Raw genomic sequence first — 26,464 nt, forward strand, 5'->3', positions numbered from 1 at the left:
TATCCTGTTTTCCTTTTGTCTCCCCCATTAAATTATGAGTTTCTTGAGGGCAGGGACTGTTTTTGTCTCTCTTTGTATCTATCCCTAGCATTTTATACAGGGTCTGGCTCAATAAAAGCTTGTTGACTTGACTATCCTTGATGGAAATTTTTGAATCAACCTTTGGAGCACTTGCATTTAAACATTCGTTGGGGGGTAGCTAGGTAGTGCAGTGGATAGAGCACCGCCTCTGGATTCAGGAGGACCTGAGTTCAAATCTGACCTCAGACACTTGACACTTACTAGTTGTGTGACCTTGGGAAAGTCACTTAACCCTCATTGCCCCACACAGAACCAAAACAAAATAAACAAAAAAACCCATTTGTTGGGTGCCTAGCCTTGTTCCATATGTTATCATCTTCCGATGTACATACCTCTTTCCCTGGGTAGATTGTAAACTCCTTAGGAAAAAGGGACTATCAAGGCCCAATAGAAATATTAACACTCAGATGGAAACATGGGCCAGCTAGCTGCCACAGTGGATACAGCACCAGTCCTGGAGTCAGGAACACTTGTCTTCATGAGGTCACTTAAGGAGACATTTATTCTATACTTGGCAGCTCGATGGCTCAGTGGGTAGAGTTCTGGGCCTGGAGTCAGGAAAACCTGATTTCAAATCCAGCCCAGCTGTATGACCCTGGGGAAGTCACTTAACCTTCTTTGCCTCAGTTTCCTCATCTGTAAAATGAGCTGGAAAAGGAAATGGCAAACCCCTCCAGTATCTCTGCCAAGAAAACCCCAAATGGGGTCGTGAAGAGTCAGACATGACTAAAAAGTGACGTATGTATATGATAAGTTGGAGATCATCTTAGAGAAAAGGCACTTATATTAATGAGATTTGGGGAAAGTAGGACTTGGGGTGAGACTTGAGGGAAGCCAAGGAAGTCAGGAATCAGAGAGGAAGAAGGAGAAAGTTCAAGGCATAGGAGACAGCCAGTAAGAGTGCCTGGATAGAGCACTGGCCCTGGAGTCAGGCGTACCTGAGTTCAAATCTGGCCTCAGACACTTAACACTTACTAGCTGTGTGACCCTGGGTATGTCACTTAACCCCAATTGCCTCACTAAAAAAAAAAAAAAATGCCTGGAGTCTGGAGACAGCACGTGTAGGGGGAGGGGCAGCAGAAGGCCGGTGTCACTGGGTCAACGAGGACGTGCACAGGTACAGGGTGTGAAGAGACTGGGAAGGAAGGAAAGGAGCAGAGCATGCAGGGCTTTAAAGCCAAACAGAGGATTTTGCGTTTGATCCTGGAGCTAAGCGGAGCCACTGGAGTTTTTGAATAGGGGAAGGATAGTGACCCGGTCAGGCTTGAGCTTTAGGAAGGTCAGCTTGGCAGATGAATGGAGGCTGGGCTGGGGAGAGCCTAGAGGCAGGCAGGCCCCAGCAGCTATTGCAGTAATCCAGAGCCCTTGCCAGGGTCGGGGCAGTGTCGGAGCCGAGAAGGGGGTGTCTACGAAACGTCTCAAGATGAGAAAGCGTCCCATCCCTGGGGGTCCTCCAGGAAAGGGAGGGAAGACCATTCCTGTGGGGTATGGAGGACTTCAGGGACTCTGAACTTCTTTCCTCCATCAGAAGAGGAAATGGAAGTCAAATATGAAAAGGAAGCCAAAGGAGGAGACGCAGAGAAGGCTAAGAGTCATAGATGAAGATTAAGAAAAGGATGGAGAAGAGGAGAAGGGAGGATGGCAGAGAGGTGAGAGTGTCCGTGGGTTATAAGGAATAGAAATGAAGGATTGGGCAGGAGTGCGGTGAATGAAATGAGAAAGATAAAACTGAGTTTCTTTAGGCTGCAATGAATTCCCAGGACCAGGCTGCTACCTTCATTCTTAATTCTATTTTCTTCCTGCAAAAGGCCTAGTAAATCCTCCTAAGCCCCTCCTTATCCCCTTTGCTTTTACCACCAGCGCCTACAGTTCTTACAAGCTTCGGTCTCTGGTGGTTGTTATAATAAAAGACCAAACAGAGAACCTCTTTTTCTCTGACACCCTGTTCTTAACTCTGCTTTGGGGAACATCAGTAGTTCAGGGATCCAGGATATCGTCAGTGTGGGTATCCCCTGCCCACCCCCTAAACCTCCTGCCCCCTTGGCAGCTAGGATTGCCGTGGCTCAAGCCATTAACAAATCCTCACGAGCTTAGAGAGGCAGGTTCCACAAATGCCAGGAATATGGCCTCTCCCCAAAGCTATACTCGAAGCATTTCCAGTTTTGTAGGGCTGGCTGGGGCTTGTTTTCCTCTACATGCCACTACAGGGTCTCAAGATCATAGCTTCAGAGCTAAAGGACACCTTAGATGCCATAAAGTCTAGCCCCTTTAACTTTACACATAAAGAAACTGAGGCACAGTGTAGTCAAGTGACTTGCCCTGTGTCACACAGCTAAGTGTCTAAGGGTAGGAGCTGAACCTGGTCCTGCCTGACACCAGGTCTTGCACTCTATCCACTATACCACACTGCCGATTATCAGAAGAGTTCTCTAATGGAGATTGCTTTTTATGGTAAAATTCATTTCAATTCATACTTCTCAGCGAGACTTGTACTTAATGGCATGAGCTATTTGGAGCTTACCCTTCTGTAACCTACTGACATAACCCATGCCTTACAAACGATTCCCTTCATGCTGCAGAAACCACACCAAGAGCTCATATTGACTGTGGAAAGGAGGGAATTGATCTCCAAAGTCGAGTTTGAAAAGGTCAGCATGAGTCGGTTTACATTTCCCTGAACTGAATTCTTCCTCCCCTGTTTGCACATTACCTTTGTGTCAAGGAACCATTTTTATCTCTTGGTAAAGCGTCAATTCAAAAGTCATCCTAAACATATGAGGGAGACACACACACACACACACACACACACACACACACACACACACACACACACACACACCCCTCTTCCCTTTACTCTTGCTCTCACCATCTCTCACTATACAGTTGTGTCCTGAGCTGTTGCCCTGTTCTAATAAGGAGGTTGACAAAGGGTGGGTCACTGCTGTGTCACAGTAGCTGCCATTCCCTTTTCATTTTCCCAAGCATCCTGAAAACCATGACAAAACCCTTATTTCCCATCTCCTGTTCTCTCCTAACGTGTATGGCCCTCACTCTCTTGTACTTGGCTTCCAGGAAGAGGTTGGGGGTGGCAGGAAGGGAAGGGGGGTCCTGTTTTTCCCCTTCCAGAGACAGCTGGAAATCACACAGGGTTTATGCAAATAAAGGTCAAAGCCATTTCTTTGAGAGGGTGGTAAATATTTCAGTCTAGTCACTGCTTTCAGGAAAGCTCCTAAAATGGCCAGGAAAGGGACCTAAGGAATAGGCAGAAGGTACATCTAACATCAAGCATCACTGCTAACCAAATCAGGGCATCACAACAATTTCTTCTTTGATGTTTTCATCCAGCCTGGTCATACTCCCTGCCCCCTCCCCCATTTCTTTCTTTTTTTTGGCTTTGAATACAATTTTATTTTCCAAAATATATGTAAAAACATTTTTTTTTTGCAGGGCAATAGGGGTTAAGTGACTTGCCCAGGGTCACACAGCTAGTAAGTGTCAAGTGTCTGAGGCCGGATTTGAACTCAGGTACTCCTGAATCTAGGGCCAGTGCTTTATCCACTGCGCCACCTAGCTGCCCCTAAAAACAAATTTTAACATCAATTTTTTAAAACTTTGTGTTCCGACTTCTCTTCCTCCCTCCATTCCCACCCACAAGAAATCAAGCAATTCATAATAAGTTATACATGAGTAGTCATGGGGAAATTCCCATATTAGCAAGTTGTGAGAGAAAATAGTAAAAAAACAAAACCCAAAACTTCAGACTAAGGAATTGTCAAAGAGGAAAAGAAAAAAAAATTTAATGTGTTTCCATCTGTTTTCAGCTACTATCAGTTCTTTCTCTGCAGATGGGCTGCAAAGTTCATAAGTCCTTCAGAGTTATATTGGATCATTGCCTTGCTGAAAATAACCACGTGCTTCCCAGAAGATCATCCCCCACTATTGCAGTTATTTTGTATACAGTGCATTTCACTCTGCTTCAGTTCATGTAGGTCTTTCCAGGTTTTTCTGATAGTATCTTGTTCATCATAACCTGTATATAGTACCTTAAGCTTGACAGAGAATTTTCTTCAGAAAAGCACAGCAAAGTAGGTACCATACATTTTGCCATTATAATCAATCATCATAACTATTTCCCTCCATCCTACTCCCTTCCCATGACATTTACTCTATTTTCTTTTTACCTATTCCTCCTCAAAAGTGTTTTACTTTTGACTATCCTCTCCCCCGCTGTGCTCTTCCTTTTTTCACCCTTCCTTGCTTATCCTTCTCCCCTCCTACTTTCCTGCAGGGTTAAATAGATTACTCCTCCCAATTGGGTATGAATGCTATTCCTTCCATGAGCCCACTCTGATGATATCAAGATCCCTGAGCTAATTCTGTGTTCTAATTTTTTCTTCCTCCCTCCTTCCTCAACCCTCCCTATGAGATCAAGCAATTCAACATGTCATACTTGTGCAGTAATGCAGAACATCTTCATCTTCCTTGAAAGTGTTTTGCTTTTTACTGCTCTCTCCCCCAATCTGCCCTTCCCTCCTTCTCCCCCCATCTCCCTCCCCTCCCTCAGGGCAAAAATATATTACTGTACCTACTTGAGTATGTATGTTAGTCCTTCTTTGAGCCAATTCTGATGATATTAAGGTTCACTCACTCCCCAACTCCTTCCCCCTCTTCTCCCCTCCATAAGCTTTTTGTTTCCTTCATGTGAACTACCTCTCCCCAGACAATCTCTCCCCTTCTCCCTCCCCCAGTCTATTCCTCCTACACCTCAACCCTATTTTAATGATGTCATCATGGGTTAGTTAGGTGGCACAGTGGACAAAGCACCAGCCCTGGACCCAGAAAGCCCCAAGCCCAAATCTGGCCCCAGACATAAGACACCCACCCCGTCTGCCCCACAAAGAACAAACCATAAATGCTTTACAGATATCATCCTTTCATATTCAGTTCAGACCTGTGTCTTCTGTGAATTCCTTACTGAGATAGTTCTTATGAGTTCAAAGTATTATCTTCCCATGTAGGAATGTAAACAGTTTGATCTTTTAATATCCCTCACGAAGTCTTTTTCCTGTTTACCTTTTTATGCTTCTCCAGGGTGTTTGAAAGTCAAATTTTCTATTCAGTTCAGGTCTTTTCATCACAAATGCCTGAAAGACCTCTTTCTTGTTGAAATCCCATTTTTTTCCTCTGAAAGATTATGCACAGTTTTGCTGGGTACATGATTTTTGGCTGTAGTCCCAATTCATTTGCCCTCTTGAATATCATATTCCATGCCCTTCGGTCCTTTAATGTAGAAGCTGCTAGATTTTGCTTTATCCTTATTGGAGCTCCACAGTATTTGAATTCCTTTTTTCTAGCTGCTTGTAATATTTTCACCTTGACCTGTGAGTTCTGGAATTTGGCTATAATATTCCTGGAGGTTTTCCTTTTGGGATCTCTTTCAGGAGGTGATCAGTGGATTCTTTCAATTTCTATTTCAGCTTCTGCTTCTAGAATATCAGGGCAATGTTCCCTCACAATCTCTTGGAGGATGGTGTCTAAGCTTTTGTTTTGGTCGTGGTTTTCAGGTAGTCCAGTGATTTTCAAATTATCTCTCCTAGATTTATCTTCCAGGTCAGCTATTTTTCCAAGGAGATATTTCACATTACCCTCTATTTTTTCATTCAATTGGATTTGCTTTACTGTGTCTTTGTTTCTCATAAGGTCACTAGCTTCCATTTGTTCAATCCTAATTCTTAGGCAGTTATTTTCATCAGACAGTTTTTCAATCTCCTTTTCCATTTGGCTTTTCAAACTGTTGACTTTTTTTCTCATGACTCTCCTGCATCACATTTCTCTTTCCATTCTTTCCTCCCTTTCTCTACATCTTCTTTCTATTTCTCCTACTTTCTTTTCAAAGTCCTTTTGAGAGCTTCCATGGCCTGAGACCAGTTCATATTTTTCTTGGAAGCTTTGGATGTTAGAACTTTGACCCTGTTATTATCTTCTTCTTCTGATGTTGTATTGTGGTCTACCTTACCCCCAAAGAAGTTTTTGATGGTCTTCTGCTTTCTCTGCCTACTCATCCTGGTTTACTATTTCTTGGCTTTTAACTCCTTCTTAAAGTGTGGCGCTGCTTCCAGGACACAATGTTTGAGCTACAGCGTGGCCCAGGGGGTGATTGGGCTTCTTCTCAGCCTGCCTGGCCTCGTTTTTATTTGATTTTAAACTCTCCACTGGGGGGTGAGGGGGTGGGGGTGGGGCTGCTTCTCAGCTCTGCTCCTGTTCCCAGCTTCAGAGGGTCTCAGGTGTTTTGGTTTGAGGTGGGGGGCAGGTTTTAATCTCACCTGGCCTGTTCTCTGGTCCGGAGATAGCCTCAAGCTTACTTACTAAACAACCAACCAGCAAAACTTTTTGTGGTGTGGTTTTTAGCTTCCATAAGCCTGCCTGCTCCCCTCCCCCACCTGGGCCTTCCACTGCTCAGGATTTCTTCCTGGTTCCCCGCTGTGGTGGGACAGTCAAATCCTTCCCCCCAGTCCACTGATACCCCTGCACTTACCACCCCCCCCATTGGAGGGCTCACGCTCGGTTCCAGAAGACGCTGGTGCTGCAGCCAATTCAGAGGCACTGGGGCAAATTCCTCTGGCGGGTGTCTGGTGCATCGGCCCGATTGCGGGGTTAGGCTTTATTCATGGCCCAGCATGGCCCCCTGAAATCTATCTATAGCTGGAGAAAACTCTCAGCCCATATTTTTTTGTGTGTTTTTCTGCTCCAAGGGTTCTTTTATTGCTGTTTTTGGGGTGACCACATCAGGAGCTTTCTGCGTTTAATGCCTTTCCTCAGCCATCTTGGCTCCACCCAGACCCGCCCCCATTTCTTTACAGAATTCTAGTCCAGTGAAAAGAGTTTTGGATTTGGCGTCAGAAGCCTCAGTTTTCCTCATCTGCCAAAGGGGGAGTAATAGAAATAACAACTGGCATTGACACACAAGCTTTATGGATCATAGGATCATAGATTTAGAAGGATCTTAGGGGCTCTCTAGACCAGCTCCCTCATTTTGCAGAAAACAGAGGCCTTATAACTTGAATGACTCGCCTGAAGTTACACAGGTAGGTCTTCTAACTCCAAATCCCATCTTCCTTTAATTGTCCCACACTGCAGATTATGTAGCTCTTAATAAATGAATTAGCAAGTAAAGGTGGTGGTGGTGCTGGTTCAATCATGCCTGACTCTTTGTGACTCTGTATGGGATTTTCTTGGCAAAGATACTAGGGTAGTTTGCTGGTTTGCCACTTCCTTCTCCAGCTCATTTTACAAATGAGGAAACTGAGGCAAACAGTGTTAATTGACTTGCCCAGGGTCACACAGCTAGTAACTGAGGACAGATTTGAACACTAGTCTTCCTGATTCGAGGTACAGAGCTCTATCCACTGAGCCACCGAGCTGCCAATGACAGCTTAAGTGTCTCCTATGTGCTAGGGGCAGGGGGCATAATTACAAATCGCAAGAAATGTGCCTGGAACCAGAGAACAGCAGATTGTCATGTCCTTGGGTTAGGACTGATTTGATCTGATGACAGTTCTGAGACCTCTATAGGTAATTGGTATGGGTAAGATCATATAATTTAGGATTGGAAGGGATTCTTAAGCCCGCTCTACAGAGGAGAAAACTGGTTCATAAAAATGTATTGTGATGTGCCCAGGAGGTAACATTCAAAGAAAGACAGAGCTGGAATTCACCCTCAAGACTTCTTATAATAAATGATACAGGTATGATGTCATCCCTCCGAGAGAAGCCTCATCAACCTTATCGGAACAGCCTCACATCCAGCCTGTTGACTTCTGTAAAAGGGAAGGCCATCACAGCAAGAAGCATCTGTGCCTTCTTCTGACTTCTTAGAGTACTTAAGTTAAGGGGGAATTATTTAGAAAGTCAGACCTCTGGTCCTCTGTGGGCCCCACTGCTTTTCATAACAAGGCTCCATCCCTCTGTTGCCTATTTGGATCTCTTGCCAACATCTGCCACTTGATGCTCTTTAACTCCCCGAGCTATCAATGTTCCTTTCCTTTGCAAAACAACAATCCCCCAAACCCCAATAAATGAGGCAAAGTAGAAGCTAATTTTATAGGGTAAGGGGCAGCTAGATGGCACAGTGGATAGAGCACCGGCCCTGGATTCATGAGGACCTGAGTTCAAACCTGGCCTCAGACACTTAACACTTACTACCTGTGTGACTCTGGGCAAGTCACTTAATCCCAATTGCCTCACCAAAAAAAAAAATAATAATTTTATAGGGAAGAGAGATAGTCATTCAAGTAAACGCAATAGGAAAGATAAAACATTCTCCAAAAACATTTTTTTTCTATTCACTTTTCACATCCACTTTTTTCTTATTGTGAACATTTGCCCCTTTGAGTAATGTGGTTTTGTCTGCACAATCCTTGAAAGGACCAGTCCGTCCTTCAGTTCCTTGTGCATGTTAAAATTGTAAATCTTCCTGTCCTCTGGAAGAAATCTTCTCCACAGATTGAATAATCAAGTTCATCTTTAATTAATGTAGCATTACCTTGTCACAAAGGTGAATTCTCTTGTGTTTTCTGATTGCCCTTGAATATTGCCTTGAGGTTGAAGCTGGGTCTGTGCATTGATTTCTAGGTTCCAGGACTGTCAGCAGATCAGCTCCAGTCTTGCCCCAGGGACCAGGCCGTCTTAACACTGTGTCTGAAACCAAGATGAAACTCATGAGAGAGTAAGTAGTGTATCGCCACATTGGGAAGTTTGGGAGATAACCCAAATTACCACAAACATCAGACAATCTTGGGAAGTTACTTCAACAAATGCATTTCTAAAAGAGGGGATTTGCCCAAGGACAAATAGCTATATTTGCCCAATGGGAGGTTGAGTTGGTTTCAAGCAGCCAAGCAGTCCTAAACCTGCCATGTCTGAATCCCTTTTTGGGGTCACTGGAGGATAGAAATGCCCAGAGCCCATCCCCAATCATTACTGACTCCACAGATTTGTCTCAGATTTCTCTGCTTCCTGTTGTGTTATTGAATAAGTGGACATGTGAGCTAGTCTTGGCACAAGGATCTAATTTTGGTGTTAATGAGTTTGTTGTCCTTGTGCCATATTGTCATCTTGAGCAGTGTTCTTCAAAATTCGGGCTGAGGTCAATAGTCTGACCCCAAGATCAACCAGTTGAAGGGTGGGAAGATGGTTACATGTCATTTGCCCTGAAAAGACAACAATGGGACTTGTCTTAAACACAGCCTCACCTGCCCTTATCTCTCACTGTTTTTCCACTCTGTCCCCTTCTGCAGCAATGACTCCAATAATCTTTTCCAGCACCAACACTGTTAGTTAGAGATCTTTATTTAAAAAAAAAAAGTGTTGCAATTTTTCTGATTTACAAATCTCAGGATGGGAGAAATAGGAGATGGTTTACTTTTTGATTGGTTTCTCGAATCACCATCAGATATTTTGTCTTACTGAACTTTCATTACTTTGGCCAAGTTTATGACAACCTATTTTCTACTGTATTGTGAAATGTAATACGTAAGTACAGCTAAAATCTACTTGCAAAAATAAATTATCACAATATTGTATGTATATCAGCATATATTTCTTCATGGTCTATTGTTTCTTCCCTAGTCATTCAGCAAATTTGCTAATTGGTTTTTAATATAAATTAGCAAGGTTTGGGGAATACTTGTATTAGGGGAGTTGTGAAAGATAAAAACAGAAGATTTGCCATTCGATGGTATTTTCCTTCCCATTGCAGGATCTTCATATTATTTCCAAGATAACTCACATACAACAATGGAAATTTTCCTCTAGTTATTGCACTGGATGAAATTTAATAGAGATAAATGTAAAGTTTTACACTTGAGGTAAAAACAAATCAGCCTCACAAGTACAAAATAAAGAAGGTGGTTAGCAATTTGTTTGAAAAGATCTGAGGGTTTTCTGGTTTGCAGGCTTTGACCAAGTTATAAGTTGTGATTTGTTCCTTTCTAGGAAGTCCCATATCAGTGAAATTACATATCCATTAAAAGTATCAAAGAAGAAATTGTGTATTCCTTTCCAATAGAATAACTGAAGGAAGCACAAAAGTAATTGTTATTTTGAATGTAAAGGACTAAATTCTCCAATAAAATGAAAAAAATATTACAGAATAGTTTAAAAACCAGAATATGCTGCTTATAGGAAAACCATTTTATACAGATTAAAAATTTAAAAGTACTCTAAAATTTCTCATGATACTGCCAAATGCTGAAAAATGAGAATGGAATTAATAGCAGACAAAGATCACTTCTAATTATAGAATAATTATTATATTATAATAATTATAATACTATGGTAAAAGGATCTATAACATCTATAATATTAATCATATATATAAGAATATTAATGGAAGTATATTATCGCACATACCACATATGGCATATATGTATATATGTGATAATTCTATAGAATTCTACAGAATTGAAAAAACATAAATAGAAACAGTGTGCAGTTAGAAAAAAACACCACATTGGGGGCAGCTAGGTGGTGCAGTGGATAAAGCACTGGCCCTGGATTCAGGAGGACCTGAGTTCAAATTTGACCTTAGACACTTGACACTTACTAGTGGTGTGACCCTGAGCATGTCACTTAACGCTCATTGCCCTGAAAAAAAAATCATGGAAAGAAAAGACAGTTTTTATTAAATATAAGAAAATATTGAGAAAGATCCATGAGTTTGATTATAGAAAGATAAAAATATATTGAACACCAAAAAAACCTCTGAAGTCAAAAGAAAAATAGATGGAAAAATTATTTGCAGTAGATATATGAGATAAAGTTCTGATATCAAGAATCTATAAGGAATTAATTAATATATATCATTAAAACTAAAAATCTACCTTCTCCAATAGATAAATGGTGTAAAGACATAAACATTTTTCTGAAGAAGATATAAATGAGGATAAAGTCTTCACCATGAAATGTTGCTAAAATTTATGAATAATCAGCCAACTTATGTTATAGTGAAATTCAAAATAAAAAAAATTGGGGAACTGGTGGGACATTATGGTGGGACTATGACTTATACAAGCCTTTTAGAGAGCAATATGAACCAAAGATCACAAATGCATCATATGTTTTTATCCAGTGGCTGGTTCTGTTGCTACTCATCTTTTTGAAAAAAGGGGGGAAAAGAACATATATGTACAAATATATTCATTATTGCCTAATTTTTAATAGAAATAGGGAACAGATCTGCATTTTCATTGATTTAAGGGAATTCCAGTGAAGAAACTCCCTACACCAATGCAGATCATTATATTCTCAGCAACTTCATAGAAAGTTTCTTAGAACCTTGAGAGATTAAGTGAATTGCCTACTTTCACACAACCAGTACATGTCACCATGAGGATCTAAAACTAAGTCTTCCTTTCTTTCCTTTCCATCCATTTTGTCTCTTATTTATAATAGCAAAAAAAAAATGGAAACTATGTTTAACAATTGAAGAATGATTGAACACTATGTATACATATATATTACATATAGACATAGGCATACTTGTGTAATGGAATATTATGGTTACAGAAAATTATAAATTTGAAGGATATCATGAAATGTGGAGTTAGAATGATGCAAAGTGAGATCAGCAGAATTAGAACTATATGTGAAAAAGGAGAAATGAAGGAAAATCCAGAGGTATTAAAATTTCAGACAGGCCTGGACAGAGAAGCAAACACTTTTTTGCTTGTTTTTGGTTAAATCTTGCTAAATTGGAAGGGCTTTAATTGCTTCCTCTATTTTATGGTATGTTTGTTTGATTATTCAGTTGTTGATTATTAGATTTATAACTTAATTTTTTAGATGGCACATATGTATCTTTTTAAAAAAAAATCATTCTTTTGACTTTGTCCTTGATGGCTTTGGGAACTTTTTAATCTTATTTTCTATCTCCTAACTTGGTAGATCTGAATTGGAAACCATAAAGAAAGGTCATTGGCAGTAGAGAGTAGCTGAATGAAGGGCACATATAGCTTTTGGATTTCATGGTTGAATAACATGTTGATTCCAAGTATATGTTTCTTGGTTCTCCCTCTCTCTCTCTCTCTCTCTCTCTCTCTCTCTCTCTCTCTCTCTCTCTCTCTCTCTCTCTCTGGGGCAATGAGGGTTAAGTGACTTGCCCAAGGTCACACAGCTAGTACATGTGAAGTGTCTGATATCGGATTTGAACTCAAGTCCTCCTGAAGCCAGGGCTGGTGCTTTATCCACTGTGCCACCAAGCTGCCCCCTTGGTATTCTCTTAATAGGCAGCATACATTTAAATCTGGCAAAGAAGAAGACCTTCAAGGATGATAGTAGACAGTAGATATAATGCAGAGTCTTGTGTGTGTGTGTGTGTGTGTGTGGGCAATTGGGGTTAAGTGACTTGCCCAGGGTCACACAGCTAGTAAGTGTTAAGTGTCTGAGGCTGAATTTGAACTCAGGTCCTTCTGAATCCAGGGTGGGTGCTTTATCCACTATGCCACCTAGCTGCCCCTGATATCACTATTTTTCAAATCATTGTTTCTGGCTTATAATTATGAATCCAATTACACCTCTTAACGTGAAAAGCACCTGGAGAATTTCTCTCTGAGTTGGAAAAGAGGCTGGAAATTGCTCTTCTCACCTTTGGTCCTGATTGTGTTCATTCAGACTGTGATTAGCTGCTCTACAAGAAATGAATCAAAATGCTTGATTAATTCCATTTCTCAAGGAGGTCACCACAAGATTGTTCCCATGTTCTTCATCTCTCCCGCTCTTCCTTATATCTTTCCTGCTTTCCCACAGCAGAGCAGAGATGATGATAAAGACAGAACGAAAGCACTTTAGGATCCATCATCTCTAGTGGAATCAGGATAAACACTAAACCCTTGGTACTCAAAAACAACAATTCTTGGAGCTCTAGTTTAGGATTCCCCAGTCTGAGTGGAATGTATTTCTTTCTTTCTTCCTTCCTTCCTTCCTTCCTTCCTTCCTTCCTTCCTTCCTTCCTTCCTTCCTTCCTTCCTTCCTTCCTTCCTTCCTTCCTTCCTTCCTTCCTTCCTTCCTTCCTTCCTTCCTTCCTTCCTTCCTTTCTTTCTTTCTTTCTTTCTTTCTTTCTTTCTTTCTTTCTTTCTTTCTTTCTTTCTTTCTTTCTTTCTTCCTTCCTTCCTTCCTTCCTTCCTTCCTTCCTTCCTTCCTCTCTCTCTCTCTCTCTCTCTCTCTCTCTCTCTCTCTCTCTCTCTCTCTCTCTCTCTCTCTCTCTCTTTCTTTCTTTTTAGTGAGGCAGTTGGGGTTAAGTGACTTGCCCAGGGTCACACAGCTAGTAAGTGTTAAGTGTCTGAGGCCAAATTTGAACTCAAGTACTTCTGACTCCAGGGCTGGTGCTCTATCCACTGCTCCACCTAGCTGCCCCGTGGAATGTATTTCTAGCTCTCCAAACTGGCCACCCTGGAACGCTCTACATCATACTCTTATCTCTTTATTTGCTAAGTTCCTGATTCCCAACAGGGAGTAAAATGCAGCACTTTTCCTCCCGTGGTTCAGATATGGGATTGTCAGCATACCACATCTTCCTCCTATTTCTGATGAATGATATTAACACTTCAGGGAAATAAAAAGGATCTTTCTCATAAAAAAGATCTTCCTAATAAAAAGGAGGACTCCTGTTCTCCAGCCTCCCTTCTACGAAGTAAAGTCCTTATCCTCGGTGCTTGTGTTGACATTGTATGTAGGGGATCCCAGAGGAATGAGCAAACCAGAGAAAGGACCTGAAGCTCATGCAGAAGAATGTGGAAATATCATTTAGCTGGGAAATTTAAGGAAGAAGGAGGGTAGATGTTGTTGCTAGTTCGATGCAAGACTGGCCATAGCTATGTTGCCTTTGGGCAGAACTGGTTTGGCATAATAAGACAGAGGAACACAGCTGTAGCTGTGTGCATAACCCAGAGAATCTTTTCTCCCTTAAGTGTTTAATGTGCTGATCTGCTGAAAAGGCATCCAGAGAGAAATTGTCTAGGAATCTTGGGCAACGTGACTGCTCTCGGCATCCTGGGGTGTAGGGGATTAATTCATCAGAAAGGCAAGTCTGTGATGACACAGTAATTCAAATACAGCCTAAAGGTGATTTATCTGGTTTACTTGGAGTTAAGCACAAAACAGCTGACTTAGCAAGAAGCTAAATGTAAACGATGCTTCGGGAGGTAGATTCCTGGGTAGTTTCTGGTGAACCCTGAGCTAAATAGTTTAATGGGACATAAGATAAGTCTTGTCTCTAGTTTCTCTGTGGCTGAAGAGGATATTAAATGAAAGTACATGAAAGAACAGAAGGATGATTCAAGTGAGGCATTCAGATGACCGTCTGTTGTTTGATCTGCTCCATGTCGATCTGCCTAAGTGGAAGATTAGTAGCTGGTGGTCAGGGCTATAATCAGCAAAAGTTGGGATTGAGAGTAAACTTCACAAAATACATTTGGTACAGGTAACAGGACACAATTACATATCAAAAATTTAAAACAGATTGATAGATTGAAGTGAGAGGCCTGGAAACCTTGGCTTCTATGGGCAGAGACCCTGGGACAGTGTGAGAGGTTACTGCTGGGGGTTACAGTCTAGGGGTGAAGAGAGAAGCAGAGCAGGGCTGAGCCAGGTCATGGAGGAGCCCCCTTGGGGTGCTGCCATGGGAAGTGAGGAAGAGAACAGGCCCTTCTCGGGGCATACTATTTTAACCAATATATGTATGTATATATACACACACACATCCATTCATCTATGCATCTATATATTATCTAAGCTCTAAGTTGTAATTTCTAGCTGCTCAAGGACTCTGCTTGCTTTTGAATTTCAGTACTCTAGGGCAAAATCCTACTCACCCTACGGTGCAGGGACACTTTTTCTAAAGCTGTTTCTTGTCTTTGCCCTACCTGGCAACCAGACAACCAGTATCTCCATATCAAACTGCTTCTCACTGATGACATGAGCCCCCTACACTCTATATATGGTGCCTGCCAGATTCACTGGACACTGATTGGGGTCAAATATGTTTTAGATTATAAGAAGGAAAGAGCTCACTTAACAGTCTTGAACAGAATTAGAATTTGAGTCAAGTTAATGAATTTGTATTATAGTCAATATATATATATATATATATATATATATATATATATATATAGCAGCTCTGAGTATTAGAGGTCACTTGGAAGGATGAGATTGAGTTAATGATGAGGTTGCCAAGGGAATTCTTTCTTGATTGGGGAAAAACAGAGTGATGGGGAAACCTGATGAACGGAGACAGCACATTTCTCTGCAACCTCCCTTTTTCCTGCTGCAGTGAGAAAGATAAGTTATAGAGACTGAACAAAAATTTTAGAAGGCCAAATATAGCTTCTGCTTGGAGCAAATACTAATGATTTCTCTAAGATAATAAGCAAGCCAATAGCTAGTTGGTTTTTTTATGTAAAAATAATTAGGGTGGAAAAAACAAAGCTAAAAAGAGTAACTCAAAATTAAATAAAATTCCCCTCACCTTCTGTGAGATAATGCAAATATTATCATTTTCACTTTATAGTAGAGGAAACTAATCTCATAGACACTGTGTCTTATTCAAGGTCACACAGTGGATTTCCTCAGTTTGAATGAGAGATACAGGCTAGAGTAAGATTAAAAGAAATATGCTTACATACAAATTGAATAACTTCTTCTGTTAAACTTCCATTAAACTGTCATCTGACCGCTGAAATTTAACAGAAGAACATATTCCATGTGCCTGGTTATGTCCTTAAGTGGCTTATAACATCACTGGAGTCATAAGATCATTACACCTTTGAAAAGATGACAAACATCTCTCTGAGGGAGTATATGATAAATGCCAGATAAGTACAATGAGCAATAATGTGATAAAATGGGGGAGAAAAAGGGCTCTTTTTTGTGAGGCAATTGAGATTAAGTGACTTGCCCAGAGTCACATAGCTAGTAAATGTCAAGTGTCTGAGGCTGGATTTTAACTCAGGTCTTCCTGACTCTGGGGACGGTGCTCTATCCACTGTGCCACCTAGCTGCACCAAAAGAGCTCATTTTCATCAGATCCACCTGACTCCTAGAATGAATTTCTTCATCCATTTGAATCTTGCATATGTCTCCTATAGGACAGCTAGGTGGGGCAGTGGATAGAGCACTGGACCTAGAGTCAGGAAATCCTAAATTCAAATCCTGCCTCAGACACCTGATAATTGTGTGGCCCCGGACAAGTCTCTTAACCATTGCCTGCCTCAGTTTTCTCATCTGGAAAATGGGGAAAATAGTAGCACCTCCCCCTTCTTCCCAAATGAGATAATATTTGTAAAGCTTAAAGTGCTGTATAAATGCTGGCTGTTATGCTATCTCCTGACCCAGGTGTTATTACTTAGCACCAGACCATGAGACAGGGTTGCCTGGTAGAAGTACTCAAGTAATTTTGGATGGTAGTGATTTCAAGAAGGAGCATTGCTCTTGACATCAGACAAAGCCTTATGAGTAAGCACATCTTGGAATGAAATTCTTAGGACGTGAGTGCAGTGGAGGTGGTTTGGTAGAGCTCTGGATTTGAAGACAGAGATCTGACCTCCATTCCTGCTGCTCTGCCACTTGTATGACCCCGGGTAAGTTACTTAACTTCCCTAGGTCCTCTGTGAAGTAGATAAAGCACCAGCCCTGGATTCAGGAGGACCTGAGTTCAAATTCGGACTCAGACACTTGATACTTACTAGTTGTGTGACTCTGGGCAAGTCATTTAACCCTCATTGCCCCGAAGAAAGAGAGAGAGAGAGAGAGAGAGAGAGAGAGAGAGAGAGAGAGAGAGAGAGAGAGAGAGAGAGAAATGAGTAGAGGGGAGTGGGGGCTTCCTTTAATGACCCACTTGTCAACCTCACCACTCCAACATGGGTCACTTGTACGTGTCTCTGGGGTCTCTGTCCACGTTCTCCTTGGGCTTCATAAAGATTCTCATGTTTACTCTTCTTTACTAATGTTTTCAATCTTAGTTAAGTACATAAACGGAGTATAATGTTCTTGTATTGTTTCTAGGAAGGCTACACACCGCTTATACTATTTTCATTTGGGGAGTAATCAGCATTATTTTGAAACAATTCATCATGTTTATGATACATTTATAATAAATTACTACAGCTGCTTTCTAGGCTATTTCCAAATACCTGCAATCTGCTCAGACCCAAGAATTACAAGCACTTCTGGGTAGCACAGGTTGAACAAGAAATCTCTGTGTTGATTGCTTTGTTAGTTGAACTTTGTATCTAATGGGTTTTCAATTTGCCACACTAGAAGGAGGGCAGAATTCAGCATGGAGCTTGATCTTTGTGTTTCCAGATGTGGAATCAACCATCTTGTCCCACCAGTCCCTCGATGGGAATGTGAATGTCAAAAGAGACTTCCAGGAAACATGAGTCTCTTCTTGGTGTTGATCTCACCCAGCCTCCATTTTTACCCACTCTAGCTTTTGAACTACTTCCCCACATATTTCACATACCTTCCATATTCACGGACCCCCACAGAGGCTTTCCATCTTAGAAGCCATTCTTGGGAATCCAGGCTTGCTACCTTGCTCCTAAGGATCTCAAAGCCTTAGTCTTTCCACTTGCTGCTGGTATGGGCTCCTATTATTATTATTATTATTAATAATAATAATAATAATAGTTAACATTCAGGCAGTACTTACTATATGCCAGTGCTTTAAAATTATGATCTCATTTTAATTCACCCCCAAACCATGGGAGAGGTGCTATTATTATTCCCACTTTACACACCCCAGCCTGAGACTATTATCTTCACAGGATCATCTATAGCCAAAAGAGATCTCAGAAATCATTTAGTTCAACCCTTTAAGTTTGCAGATGAGGAAAATGAGAACAAGGAGGTTCAATAATTTGTTCAAGGTCATAAAGGTAATAGATAGGAGACCTGGGATGACAAAGTCAAGAGTATTCTTTGCTGTTGTTGTCTTTAATGTAGGATGTGTGACAGGGTTGGTATTTGGGGATTTTTTTTCCTTCTGCAGGTCAATAATACTTAGGTCAATAGTAGGTCAGATTCTTAGAAGAACAAATTAACTTTTTTTTAAACTTTTAAAAAAATATATTTTTGTGGGGGGGCAGCTAGGTGGCACAGTGGATAGAGCACCGGCCCTGGATTCAGGAGGACCTGAGTTCAAATCCAGCTTCAGACACTTAACACTTACTAGCTGTGTGACCCTGAGCAAGTCACTTAACCCCCATTGCCTCACTAAAAAAAAAAAAATTTTTTTTAATTGTGGGGTAGTGAGGGTTAGGTGACTTGCCCAGGGTCACACAGCTAGTAAGTGTCAAGTGTCTGAGGCTGGATTTGAACTCAGGTCCTCCTGAATCCAAGGCCAGTGCTTTCTCTACTGCGCCACCTAGCTGTCCCAACAAATTAACTTTTTTAAGCTACAAAGGTACCATTTCAATGGGAAATTAGGTCCAACCTTGGAGTCTGGAAAACCTGGGTTCAAGTTTTGTCTTGGATACATCCTGAGCAAATCACTCAACTCCTCAATGCTCCAGTACAGCTAAGACAGGTGTCTGTAAATCCGGTTCTGATTTCCACTGGCATGGTTTTCCTCATTGGAAGTTTCCTTTACTGATGAAGGCATAGGTCTGAAATCTCCTACTCCTCAGGATTATTGTTCACCTTTTTCTTTTCATAAAAATTGTGCAAGTGTCTCATCAATGCTTCTTTATAAAGAAAAAATCAGGATCATTTTCCAGTGATTCCTCTCCTCTCCCACTCTCCACTTAGAACCCTCCCATACCATAAAGTCAGGTAAACAATTTAATACATTGGCTGTGTCTAACAATGTTCACAGCTATAATTCACCATATTTTCACTGAGAGGAGAATAGCTTTTCATAACTATCATGAAGAGATAAGCATACTATGCCCATCAGACATTGAGAGGATACTCATCTGGGCCTATGGGGACTATAGGAGTATACTATTCCCAGTTCTGTACCTAGGCATGTGGTGTGACTAGGTTCCTCCTAGGGGAGCCTAAAGAGAGGGCTTAGGCTTCCTTTACTCCAACTCATTAGCTCATTAAGTTCCTCACCCTAGCTCCATTGGGGTAATTTGACTCATAAATGGAGGGGGAAGAGTAAAAAAAGGTACCCAGTGTACAATATGAATCAGGAATGGGACATTTAATTTATTCCTACACACAAAAGGAATGTTAAACATAAGAGACTAACAGAGTGTGCCGTAGCTACATGGCTTGAAAATTGGATTTAGTAACAACTTATAACTACTAATATAATTAGTTAAGGAGGCTGATACTCAGACTTTATTAGAACCAGAAACAGTTCGTGAGTTTGCTAATGAGGCATTTTACATTTCACCTCATTTTGGTACTATCAATCACTCAACCCTAAATCTGAACCTAATCTAAACTTTGCTCTTATGTACTTTTATTTTATTTTATTTTAAAAAGACTAGGTCTCCTTATTTCACCCAGATTGGACATTTGGGTCCTATTCATGGGCTTTCTTTTATTTCCCTCTGCTAATTATCTCCTATTTATCAGATAGATAGACAGATAGACAGACAGACAGATAGACAGACAGACAGACAGACAGACAGATAGATAGATAGATAGATAGATAGATAGATAGATAGATAGATAGATAGATGATGAATGGACTGATGGATGGATGGGTAGATAGTTTGTACAGATTTATTTGCTTGTTGTCTCCTCCATTACAGTCTAAGCTCCTTGAAGGCAAGGACTGTCTTTTGCCTTTCTTTGCATCCCTCATGTTTAGCACAGTGCCTGGCACATATTGAGTGCTAAATAAATGGTTATTAATTGACTCATCCCACTCTAATTGGAACAGGAGCTTTGACCTATTACATTTCTAACCTGGACTGCTTCACCCTTCCATAGGCAATGGGGTACAAACCTATCACCTCACCCCTCATACCAGAAGCTCATCATATTAGTGCTAAACTTAATGTGGACAGCCCATCAACTTAGCCCAAAGAAGCTCAGAAGTCCCAAGCTCAAGTAATCCACAATTCTCGGCCTCCCTGGTAGCAGAGATTACAGCCTTCTGCCACCATCCCTGACATCCTCCTCAGCTACTTCTCCAACCAACCACTTTTCTCATTGGCTTTACTACCTCTGTACCTTTCAGACTAACAAGGTTGCCATTAGTCCTCTAAGTATCCATCCACCATGTTCAGTTACCTACTCAGGAAAGATAACCCATTGTAGGAAAGGCAGCCAGAGGCCCAAGTGCATGTCCATATTCCATGTAGAGACCTAGCAAGGGTCAGATGATCATTTCCCTTCCCTTCATCTCCTTCATGGGAGACTAGAAATGGAACTCTCTACTTTGAACATGGAAGAACTCTAGCCAAGAGAGGGCCATCCAGAAGGTCTCTTATTTTTACTAGCTGTGTGAAATAACACCTTACTCTCTTGCCTCTGTCATGGGGATGGAGGGTGGGGGACAATCAAGAGACTACTTGGTGTCTACCTGTTAATACTAAAGTACCAAATCTTTTCAGTTCTGGACCACCACTTGGCCAGAAGCAGCCAGGGAGGTCATCACCCCTAAAGGCCTAAGTGCTGAGTCACAATGTCCTTGGAGTCTCTGGATATTTCCAGAGGAGCCGGGGGTGACCCTTCTTAGAATGACCCCCCCCATGAGCCAATTTACCCTTTTCCTAGGAATTGTGGAAAAGATGGGTAACATGCCTACAATGGCTCCAGAAATTAATAATAGAATCAGGAAGGGAACTCAGGGATCCTTAATCCCTCACCCCTGACTACACTTCTCTGAAATCTGTATTGGGTATCTCTGGTCAAAGCAGAGAGTCATGAGAACCTTCCAGAAGTCACAAGGAAAGCCAATTTGTTATCAAGGTCTCTTGGTGATGAATTCATAGGAGACAAGTAAAACATTATTTTCCTGAACAGGATCAATATCACTCCCTACATCTTTGGTCTTTTAGCTCTCATCTTGCCATTACCTTGAGGATCTGCTTCTCATCTTTGGTCATTGGCATGTCCTATCTTTCTCTAACAATCAATCGCTAGGATGGCTTGAATATCTCTTTTCTCTACCTTTGCAGAATCAAAAAGCTTGTGCACCCTTAGTGAAGTCGGGTCAGGGCTTAGGCAGAAATGGAAGGCATCGAGAATTTCAAAAACAGCCATGGAGCCTGGGCTTTTATATGGTCTCTCAAGGGAGAAAATATGAAATTTGTAGTTTGTTGGTTCGGTCAGGAGCATGCATGTGACCCTGGAAAGTTGTCTTTATCCTTTTAAAAAATTTCATTAAAATGACTTAGATTCAAGAGAAGCAAATGAGAGAAAACAGCCTACTCATCCTGAGGCTGCCACAATGTGTTCATTAGTTCAAGACGGACTGAAGGATTCATTTTTTCCCTTGTAATGCTCAAAATTTCCCCAAGACCTAGCCTGGTGCATCATTAAAGAGCCTGTAGGAAGTTCCATCTTATGCAACCCACTTCCCCAAAATGTGTAAGTCATTCTTCCAGTCAGATAATTATTCATTTGGGGAAACAAGATTTTTTTTTCTCCTTTGAATGCCTTCTGCCTTTTCTATTATAATGATAATAATAATAATAGTAAGAGTTGGCATTTACATAGTACATCAAGATTTCCAAACACTTTACAAATACATTATCTCATTTGATCCTCATAACCCTTTGAAGTATGTATTATCCCCATTTTACAGATGAGGAAATGGAGGCCAAAAGCATTTAAATTACTTGCTCAGGGTCACACAGCTAGAAAGTATATGACGTAGGATTAGAAATCAGGTCTTCCTGACTCGAATTCCAATTCTATTCACAGTATCACCTCTCTGCCTTCATTTTATAGTAAATATTGCCTCACCAGTCCCAACAAAGTTCCAGGGCTGTGAATCCCCCAAATCTCTAGGCATTCCTTAGCATTTATTGAGTACTTGTTGTTTGCAGAAGGTAGCTGTTGGTGCCATAGCAGGTTACAATACAAGTAGAAGTTGTGGTTCCTGTCCTTGAGGGACTTAAGCTATAGTGTATATTAGTAAATCTCAGAGTTGGAAGGACCACAGAGGCTGCCTACTCCAACCTACATCTGACATGAAATAAGTGTCTGAGGCCAGATTTGAACTCAGGTCCTCCTGAATCCAGGGCCGGTGCCACTGTACCACCTAGCTGCCCCAGACATGAATCTTCTCTTAAACATCACCAGTAAGTTAGCATACAGTCTCTGCTTGAATACCATTAGTGATGGGGAACTCATTATATACTGAGAACAACCCCTTCCATTGCTGGACAGCTCCAGTTGTTATGAAGTTTTTCCTCATATAATTTTTTTGGAGGCAATCCAGGTTAAGTGACTTGCCCAGAGTCACACAGCTAAGTAAGTGTCTGAGCCCAGGTTTGAACTCAGTTCCTCATGAGTCTAGGACATGTACTCTATCCACTGTACCACCTACCTGCCCCTTCTTCATCTCATTCTAAAACTTGCCTCTGTCATTTCTACCTATGTCTCCTAGTTCTGCTGTCTGAGTTCAATGTGGATAAAAGTAATGTTTGTCACTGATTTTTATTCAAAAGATGTGACTATTAAAGCCATTTCCATAGACACAAAATGGGGGTAAAATGCAGGTTCTTATATTAATAATCTCCAGACCAAATAACCATGAGGCCCTTGATTGATTTAATGAATATATTTCCCTGTGAATTATGTTAACTCTGTTTTGGTTTTCTGTGTTTATGATCAATGCTTAATCAATAATTATTAAAGCACAGTTAGTACTCCATGTTTCCTATGAAAAGCTAGAAATAGAAGAGTACCCAGTATTTGGGCTGAGATAAACCTGTTGTCTGTTTCAGACACTCCTGAAACCCCAAGTCTTTCTTGTCTGTACATGTCTACTCAAGACAAGTACATCCCCTTCCATGTGATCAATTTAGATATTAGCTGAATTAATTAATAGATATGGGATGGGGAGTGAGAATGTTACTATGCCTTCCTTCACCCTCTTGACCTTCTACTTTCTCTGAAAAAGACAAGTGGAGATAGCCAATGGGGAAATGAGAGAGGGACCAGATCTTTGATTTCATTGGTAGCGGGAACTCTGGGATGAAGAAAATCCCTCCACCAATGTAGGTCAGCACCTTCTCTGCAATTTATATAGTGGCCGGGGCACTGAAAAGTTAAGGGACTTGGGGCAGCTAGGTGGCGCAGTGAATAGAGCACCGGCCCTGGAGTCAAGAGTACTTGAGTTCAAATCTGGCCTCAGACACTTAACACTTAGTAGCTGTGTGACCCTGGGCAAGTCACTTAACCCCAATTGCCTCACTAAAAAAAAAAAAAGAAAAAAGTAAAAGAAAAGTTAAGGGACTTACCCAAGACCACACAGCCAAATTGGACCCAGGTCTTCCTTGTTCCCCAGACTAATTCTCTATCCATTCTTCTGTACTTCATAAGATACAAGGTAACCCATGTTTAATGAAATCTATTGGAAGTTCTAACTGAGTCTCTTATTGCATTTGGAGGGATGGTGGTGGAAGTAACAACAGCAGAAACATCTCAGCCACCACCAGCAGCAAGAATAATAGCTAACAATAATAGTAACAGCATCTACAGCAGTGTCACAAGCAACAACAGAAACAGCAGCAGCAGCAGCAACAAAAACAATAACAAACCTCCTCAAATCCCAACCCATCGTCCCTTCTTGGGAGGTAACAGAAAGCCCAAGTAGAGGAGAAAGGGAAGGCCAGCCAGACTAATGGAGGCTGAGGGGCACCATGTTCCCCGACACTGCTGTCGGAGCTGTGAAGACCTGGCAAAAACTCTGAAACAGCCAAATGGGCTGTGCTAATACCCCTGATGACCTGGCCAGTGTGCTGTTACTACTCCCTTATGGAGCTTTGGAAATAGATGGAGGGGCCTGGGATTGAAGACTGGCTTTACTCAAAACCAAAGGGAAGGTGTGATGTGGAGGGCAATAGAGTGAGAGCAGAGAGCAGAGAGCAGAGAGCAGAGAGCAGAGAGCAGAGAGCAGAGTTTTTCTTTATGTTCTGGTACCATAAGATGATAAGATATGTATATGTATGTGTATGTATAGGTGTAGCTGTAGCTGTAGATGCATGCATGCATGTATACATATATATACACATGCACATACACATATGTGTATGTATATATACACATACATATACACACATATAACTTACATTTATCCTATCTTATATATTGTAGATAATATTCTACTACATAATACATTGCATATTATATTAATTATTGTTATATAATATGTCATCTTATATGTGCTTAAGAGCATACATACACACATAAATGTATGTGTATGTGTACATATATTCAGTCAAATGTGTGTATATATAATATATTTCTATATTATATTAATATAATATGGTATATGGTGGTGAGATATTATAATATATGAAATATTATATGTGATTTCTATTATGTGATATGATATGATAATATATGATATATAAATACATATATTTACAGAGTCTAAAACTCCAACTACTAGAAATGCTTTAGCAGAATGGTGATAACAACTAAATCAGGAAAAACTAGAGTGTACATGAAACAGACTGAAGACACAGATACATTGATTATGTTGTCAATTAATTAGCCAACTAATATTTTTAAGTGCCTACCGTGTAGCAGGTTCTATGCTAAGAGGGAGAGAGAAAGAACCACAAAAGGCAGTCCCTGTTCTTTAGGAACTCACAGTGTAAGGGATGGTAGGGGAACAACATGCAGACAACTGTTCAAACAAAATCTATAGATATAGATATAGACAGAAGATGCTTGGGGTCAGGAGATGGAGTGTCCTTTGTGAAGAACAGCCAGGAGGCTATTGTCACTGTGTCACAGAGTAGGTGGGGAGGTGTAAGGTGTCAGAACACTATTAAGGCAGGAAGGATACAGGTAATGGTGAGCTTTAAAAGCCAAAGGAATTTTTTATTTGATCCTGGAGGCAATGGGGAGCTACTGGAATTGATTGAATGGGGGAGAGGGATGACTTGGTCAGATTTGAACGTGAGGAAGATTGATTTGACAGCTAAGGAGAGAGGAGGGAGGGACTGGAGAGGTCAGAAATTTGCACTAGTATTACATCAAAACAATACTTCTCGGACATGTAGGTGGCAGAGTGGATAGAACACCCACCCTGGAGTCAGGAGGACCTAAGTTCAAATGCAGCCTCAGACATTTGGTAGCTGTGTGACCCTGTGCAAGTCATTTAACCCCAGTTGCCTACAACAAAACAAAACATACTGACCAATTAACAAATGTGAAATAAAATAAGTAGTAACAAAAATAAATTTGTGGAATAGAATATAGAGAATGAAAGTATATAACAAATCCTTGATACCTTAGTTCACAATTGAATGTGAATACAAAAAATGTTAAGATGATGAATAGAAAGATCAAATTATGTGATATGCACAAAGTGTTTACAAACTTGAAAGTACTATGTAAATATCAGGCATTATTATGACTTTCCTAACAAAACTAAAAACAGAACTCACCAGTTATAGGGAAGGATGCTATGCTTTTTGTCACCAAAATCCTCAGCTCTAAGTACACAATCATGTATTGCAAATCAATGTAGAGCAATCAGAAGAAATAACTTAATTCCTAAACCCAGATTAGATAAAATAAGGGCAGAAATTGAGGAGTTACTTAAAGCTGAAGAACTTGATGTCATTAAAAATCTCCACTTAACACAAGCTCCAGCTGCTCTCTAATAATGAAATGCTGGGGGAAATGATGGCATCATCAATGATTTGAAGTAGAATGGAATTTTGAAAAGCCCCTTTTGAGTTTGATGGCATGAATCCAACTAACAAACTAAATACCCCAGAACAAAAGAACTTAAAAATAAAAACTGGAATCTGTTTTAGCTGTTATGAACAAATGTGTTCTCCCCCAATATTTGTTGAAGAGTATAAACACATTTCGGCACCTGCACATAATAACCTATGCTGCAGCTGTTGCCGTGGTAAGGACAATGGGAGGAAAAGTAAAATTACCTATGAATACTTCTAAGGATGAGCATCAAATACCACCATGGCAAAAGTAGGTCAAGGAAATTTCCGAGATCTGTGGAAAGACAAATGGAAAGTTACATCAGTATCTAGCTGGTTTTTGTCTTAGGAAACATCTTAAGTTAATGCCCTGATTAAAGGTAATAAAAAAGATTCCATGAGTAATGGGATCAGGGGAACAAATGTGTATCCAAAGGTCTTGACATCCATACCAATGAATGAAAGTGAAAGCTAAAAGGCTTGGGTGTCCACAGAGTCGTGGGGGCACGAAGAACAAA

General features: G+C 40.8%; 1 protein-coding gene across 5 annotated transcripts in view; it reads left to right on the top strand.

Moving 5' to 3' along the window:
* The window catches only part of NEK11 (NIMA related kinase 11), a 277,182-nt gene that overhangs the window by 216,359 nt on the left and 34,359 nt on the right, over positions 1-26,464 (top strand). For all 5 annotated transcript variants that reach the window (XM_043968528.1, XM_043968529.1, XM_043968526.1 and 2 more), the window contains one exon: positions 8,713-8,806. In XM_043968528.1, the coding sequence (XP_043824463.1) occupies positions 8,713-8,806 (94 nt within the window). The remainder of the gene's footprint in view (positions 1-8,712; positions 8,807-26,464) is intronic.

Source organism: Dromiciops gliroides, chromosome 5 (assembly GCF_019393635.1).
Source record: "Dromiciops gliroides isolate mDroGli1 chromosome 5, mDroGli1.pri, whole genome shotgun sequence".
Lineage (NCBI taxonomy): Eukaryota > Metazoa > Chordata > Mammalia > Microbiotheria > Microbiotheriidae > Dromiciops > Dromiciops gliroides.